The sequence below is a fragment of the Salvelinus namaycush genome, unplaced genomic scaffold (assembly GCF_016432855.1).
Source record: "Salvelinus namaycush isolate Seneca unplaced genomic scaffold, SaNama_1.0 Scaffold147, whole genome shotgun sequence".
Lineage (NCBI taxonomy): Eukaryota > Metazoa > Chordata > Actinopteri > Salmoniformes > Salmonidae > Salvelinus > Salvelinus namaycush.
Window position 1 is genome coordinate 55,113 of NW_024058197.1, and position 6,207 is coordinate 61,319.

General features: G+C 44.5%; 1 protein-coding gene across 1 annotated transcript; it reads left to right on the forward strand.

Annotated features, from left to right (window-relative positions):
• The first annotated feature begins 1,688 nt into the window (after positions 1–1,688).
• LOC120036758 (trichohyalin-like) lies at positions 1,689–4,577 on the forward strand. Its single transcript, XM_038983127.1, has 2 exons — positions 1,689–1,944; positions 4,066–4,577. Exons 1-2 carry the CDS (start codon positions 1,719–1,721, stop codon positions 4,575–4,577), a joined length of 738 nt encoding a protein of 245 aa, XP_038839055.1. The 5' UTR covers positions 1,689–1,718.
• The last annotated feature ends 1,630 nt before the right edge of the window (positions 4,578–6,207 follow it).

Sequence of the window (6,207 nt, forward strand, 5' to 3'; positions counted from 1 at the left end):
GAATCCAGCCAACATGTCCGATTTTTAAAATGTTTTACAGGGAAGACACAATATGTAAATCTATTAGGTAAACACCTTAGCAAAAGAGACCATTTTTTCTTTGTCCACCAACACCACTAGCTATCACCAATTCGGCTAAACTAAGATATTGATAGCCACTAACCAAGAAAAAACCTCCTCAGATGACAGTCTGATAACATATTTATGGTATAGGATAGGTTTTGTTAGAAAAATGTGAATATTTCAGGTAGATATCATAGTTTACAATTGCACCCACCGTCACAAATCGACTAGAATAAATAGATAGAGCAACGTGTCTTACCTAATTACTAATCATAAAACATTTCGTAAAAATACACAGCATACACTAATCGAAAGACACAGATCCTGTGAATACAGACAATATTTCAGATTTTCTAAGTGTCTTACAGCGAAAACACAATAAATCGTTATATTAGCATACCACATGTGCAAACATTACCCCAGCATTGATTCTAGCCAAAGAGAGCGATAACGTCAACATCGCCAAAAGATATTAATTTTTTCACTAACCTTCTCAGAATTCTTCAGATGACACTCCTGTAACATCATATTACAACATACATATACAGTTTGTTCGAAAATGTGGATATTTAGCCACCAAAATCGTGGTTATACAATGAGAAAAGTAGCCGAGCTGGTCAGAAAATGTCGGACGCAATATTAGACAGTGATCTAGTCGTATACATAAATACTCATAAACGTGACTAAAAAATATAGGGTGGACAGCGATTGATAGACAATTTAATTCTTAATACAATCGCTGATTTACATTTTTTAAATTATCCTTACTTTTCAATACAGTTTGCGCCAAACGAAGCTACACGAAACAAAATGGCGGTATTAGCGATTAACATTTTTTGACAGAAACACGATTTATCATAATAAATTGTTCCTACTTTGAGCCGTTCTTCCATCAGAATCTTGGGCAAAGAATCCTTTCTTGGGTCTAATCGTCTTTTGGTCGAAAGCTGTCCTCTTGCCATGTCGAAATGCCCACTGCGTTCGGCATGAACTGAAAACGTGCCCAGAGCTTGAAATTGTCTCAGAAATAAATGTCCCAAAATCGCACTAAACGGATATAAATTGCTATAAAACGGTTTAAATTAACTACCTTATGATGTTTTTAACACCTATTACAAGTAAAAACATGACCGGATAAATATTACTGGCTACACTAATGCTTGGAAAAATAGTAGGTCGGTGTCCACCGCGCGTCCGACGCAGCTGGAAAAGAGTTACTTCCTACACGTTGATCTGTTTTATAGAGGCTGTGATTGCGCAATCGACACCATTCAAAGCGTCATCACGTAAAGACATCCAGGGGAAGACGTAAGCAGTGTCTGTATCCTCATAGCATTTACGGGGACCTTTAAACTGACTCCAGATCAGGGGCCAAGATGTGTGAAATCTGACTCCATGTCAGGGAAATTGCTGTAGAATGAGTTCTGTTCCACTCAGAGACAAAATTTCAACGCCTATAGAAACTAGAGACTGTTTTCTATCCAATAATAATAATAATATGCATATTGTACGAGCAAGAATTGAGTAGGAAGCCGTTTAAAAATTACACGATTTCCAGAAAAAGTGACAACAGCACCCCCTATCCCAAAAAGGTTAAAGGCAATTTAGCTTTAATCAGAGAGAGAGAGATAATAGAGGCAAACAGAAGAGAGGAGATGGTGGAAGAGGAAAGAAGGGAATTCCTTGAAAATTACAAGAGGGGTGACTTAGAGGAGGAGGAGGAAAAGGAAGAAGACAAGGAGGACATTCTCCCACCTGATAAAAGTATCCGAAGGAGAGCTGTGGGCTGGATAAATAAGAAGTGGGAGAAGAGGAACCTCAAGAAGATCGAGAGAACCTATCAGAGAGAAGCTGAGGAGGGCTATAAGATCGTCCACATAGGTAAGACCTGTTTTCCCTCTGCTTATGACATCATCCTCTTTAGTCTCCTCTACACACATCAGTTACACACCAGTCATCATGTTGCATCATTGTTTCAATATAAAACTACTGTCTAAAGAATATGTTAGCTGACATGGCTAATTGAGTGACTGACTGACATAACAAGAAACATACTGCTGATGTAACAACCACGTGTTTAAATGGTACATTGTGTCATCTACTAGTCTAACTCTCAAGACTAAGTAGAGACCCAGAAAGAGTTGTGTCATCTACCAGTCTAACTCTCAAGACTAAGTAGAGACCCAGAAAGAGTTGTGTCATCTACTAGTCTAACTCTCAAGACTAAGTAGAGACCCAGAAAGAGTTGTGTCATCTACCAGTCTAACTCTCAAGACTAAGTAGAGACCCAGAAAGAGTTGTGTCATCTACTAGTCTAACTCTCAAGACTAAGTAGAGACCCAGAAAGAGTTGTGTCATCTACTAGTCTAACACTCAAGACTAAGTAGAGACCCAGAAAGAGTTCCTAAAAAACACACACTAAAACGTGTTTTGGGGGGATCCGGGGGCTACTAGTGGCCATGCGGCCCTAAGCGATCACATATGCCCTACTAGTGGCCATGCGGCCCTAAGCGATCACATATGCCCTACTAGTGGCCATGCGGCCCTAAGCGATCACATATGCCCTACTAGTGGCCATGCGGCCCTAAGCGATCACATATGCCCTACTAGTGGCCATGCGCCCCTAAGCGATCACATATGCCCTATTAGTGGCCATGCGGCCCTAAGCGATCACATATGCCCTACTAGTGGCCATGCGGCCCTAAGCGATCACATATGCCCTACTAGTGGCCATGCGGCCCTAAGCGATCACATATGCCCTACTAGTGGCCATGCGGCCCTAAGCGATCACATATGCCCTACTAGTGGCCATGCGGCCCTAAGCGATCACATATGCCCTACTAGTGGCCATGCGGCCCTAAGCGATCACATATGCCCTACTAGTGGCCATGCGGCCCTAAGCGATCACATATGCCCTACTAGTGGCCATGCGGCCCTAAGCGATCACATATGCCCTACTAGTGGCCATGCGGCCCTAAGCGATCACATATGCCCTACTAGTGGCCATGCGGCCCTAAGCGATCACATATGCCCTACTAGTGGCCATGCGGCCCTAAGCGATCACATATGCCCTACTAGTGGCCATGCGGCCCTAAGCGATCACATATGCCCTACTAGTGGCCATGCGGCCCTAAGCGATCACATATGCCCTAGTAGTGGCCATGCGGCCCTAAGCGATCACATATGCCCTACTAGTGGCCATGCGGCCCTAAGCGATCACATATGCCCTGCTAGTGGCCATGCGGCCCTAAGCGATCACATATGCCCTACTAGTGGCCATGCGGCCCTAAGCGATCACATATGCCCTACTAGTGGCCATGCGGCCCTAAGCGATCACATATGCCCTACTAGTGGCCCTGCGGCCCTAAGCGATCACATATGCCCTACTAGTGGCCATGCGGCCCTAAGCGATCACATATGCCCTACTAGTGGCCATGCGGCCCTAAGCGATCACATATGCCCTACTAGTGGCCATGCGGCCCTAAGCGATCACATATGCCCTACTAGTGGCCATGAGGCCCTAAGCGATCACATATGCCCTACTAGTGGCCATGCGGCCCTAAGCGATCACATATGCCCTACTAGTGGCCATGCGGCCCTAAGCGATCACATATGCCCTACTAGTGGCCATGCGGCCCTAAGCGATCACATATGCCCTACTAGTGGCCATGCGGCCCTAAGCGATCACATATGCCCTACTAGTGGCCATGCGGCCCTAAGCGATCACATATGCCCTACTAGTGGCCATGCGGCCCTAAGCGATCACATATTCCCTGGCACTATACAAAGAATAGGTGCCATTCGGGACTCATGTTCAACTTAAGGTCAATTCGGGAATTATTGCACTTTATTGACAAATTCCATGCCTTGCTCAACTGAAAAGAGTAAAGAATCATTGAGATTAAATTGTGTTTTCTATTCTTCATTCCCTGTGTCCATTACATTTAAGTTGATACCAGATCCCTAAGTTGAATGTGAACTCTACTTCTTCACCCCTACCAGCCATCCCTGGACACACAAGGCTAACAGCCACCATGACACAGGCAGAGAGAGAGAGGGAGAAGAGGAAGGAGCTGCTGAAGGCTGAGAAGAGAAGGAAGAAGATGGAGGATTTTAATAAGCAGTGGAGAGAGCAGTCCCTGCTTAAAAAACAAACTCATCAGAAACTGAAGGAGGAGAGGGGGAAGATGAAGGGACATTACCTGGAGCAGATGAATCTGGAGGCTGATGCTCAAATCAACACCCGGTGTCTAACCACCCAACACAGCCACGATTATCTGGAGACAACACAGCCCACTGGATCTGGAGATGGCCACCAGGAAAGGCCAAGGAGGCAACAGACATGGGCAGAGATCCAGGAGGGGAGTTCAGAGAACCAGCAGGAGTGGCCAGAGAACCAACAGGGTGGGCCAGACAGCCAGCAGCTAGAAGCTCCAGAAGAGGCTGAAACATCAGAGCCAACCTCCAAGAACAAGAAAAGGCCAGGCATCTGGAAGAGAATTAAGATGGGGTAAAGAATGTTTAAACATCTATTCATGTTTTACACTGTTAATATATATGTTGTCACTTTAAAAAGTGACATTATCCAAATGTGAGGGTTTAGTGTAGATGCAACACACATGTAAATATATAGATACTTACCTGTCTCTGATGTCTTACAGCATTCCTGACCTGCTGTCTGCCTAGAGCTGGAACATGTAAATATATAGATACTTACCTGTCTCTGATGTCTTACAGCATTCCTGACCTGCTGTCTGCCTAGAGCTGGAACATGTAAATATATAGATACTTACCTGTCTCTGATGTCTTACAGCATTCCTGACCTGCTGTCTGCCTAGAGCTGGAACATGTAAATATATAGATACTTACCTGTCTCTGATGTCTTACAGCATTCCTGACGTGCTGTCTGCCTAGAGCTGGAACATGTAAATATATAGATACTTACCTGTCTCTGATGTCTTACAGCATTCCTGACGTGCTGTCTGCCTAGAGCTGGAACATGTAAATATATAGATACTTACCTGTCTCTGATGTCTTACAGCATTCCTGACGTGCTGTCTGCCTAGAGCTGGAACATGTAAATATATAGATACTTACCTGTCTCTGATGTCTTACAGCATTCCTGACCTGCTGTCTGCCTAGAGCTGGAACATGTAAATATATAGATACTTACCTGTCTCTGATGTCTTACAGCATTCCTGACCTGCTGTCTGCCTAGAGCTGGAACATGTAAATATATAGATACTTACCTGTCTCTGATGTCTTACAGCATTCCTGACCTGCTGTCTGCCTAGAGCTGGAACATGTAAATATATAGATACTTACCTGTCTCTGATATCTTACAGCATTCCTGACGTGCTGTCTGCCTAGAGCTGGAACATGTAAATATATAGATACTTACCTGTCTCTGATGTCTTACAGCATTCCTGACCTGCTGTCTGCCTAGAGCTGGAACATGTAAATATATAGATACTTACCTGTCTCTGATGTCTTACAGCATTCCTGACCTGCTGTCTGCCTAGAGCTGGAACATGTAAATATATAGATACTTACCTGTCTCTGATGTCTTACAGCATTCCTGACCTGCTGTCTGCCTAGAGCTGGAACATGTAAATATATAGATACTTACCTGTCTCTGATGTCTTACAGCATTCCTGACGTGCTGTCTGCCTAGAGCTGGAACTCGAAGAAGCCACAGTTCCACTGAGGTTACATTGGTCATTAAAAGTGTCGCCCAATAATTCCTCCTCCTCTTTAAGTCATCAAGCCACATTTCCTCCACAAAACATGATCGTCTCCTCAAGCCAGCAAGTATCCTCTTTATCAGGCAACAAACCATCGAAGGTCAGTGACTCTCCTCCCCAGAGCAGAGGTTCTCATCTTTATCCTAATTAAATTCATCTCTGATCACCACCTCTACTGTCCTAGAAAATATCCCAAAAATGGAAATGGTTTAAACAGAAGTCCTCCCCTCAGACCAGTGGCTCCACAAACCAGAGTTTCTCATCTTTACTCAAGTTGAACACAACTCTTATCATTTCCACCACCTCACCTGTTAAGGGGAGGTGCTGAAAAGGAGGTCTGGGAGGAGGTCTGCAGGTAGCCTGGACCGGACCGGTAGCAGCTAAGTTGCTGGCTCCATCC

Coding starts and splice junctions, on each gene's coding strand:
- LOC120036758 (XM_038983127.1), top strand. CDS start 1,719: ATGGTGGAAGAGGAAAGAAGGGAATTCCTTGAAAATTACAAGAGGGGT. Junction 1,945..4,065: donor CTATAAGATCGTCCACATAG/GTAAGACCTGTT, acceptor CACCCCTACCAG/CCATCCCTGGACACACAAGG.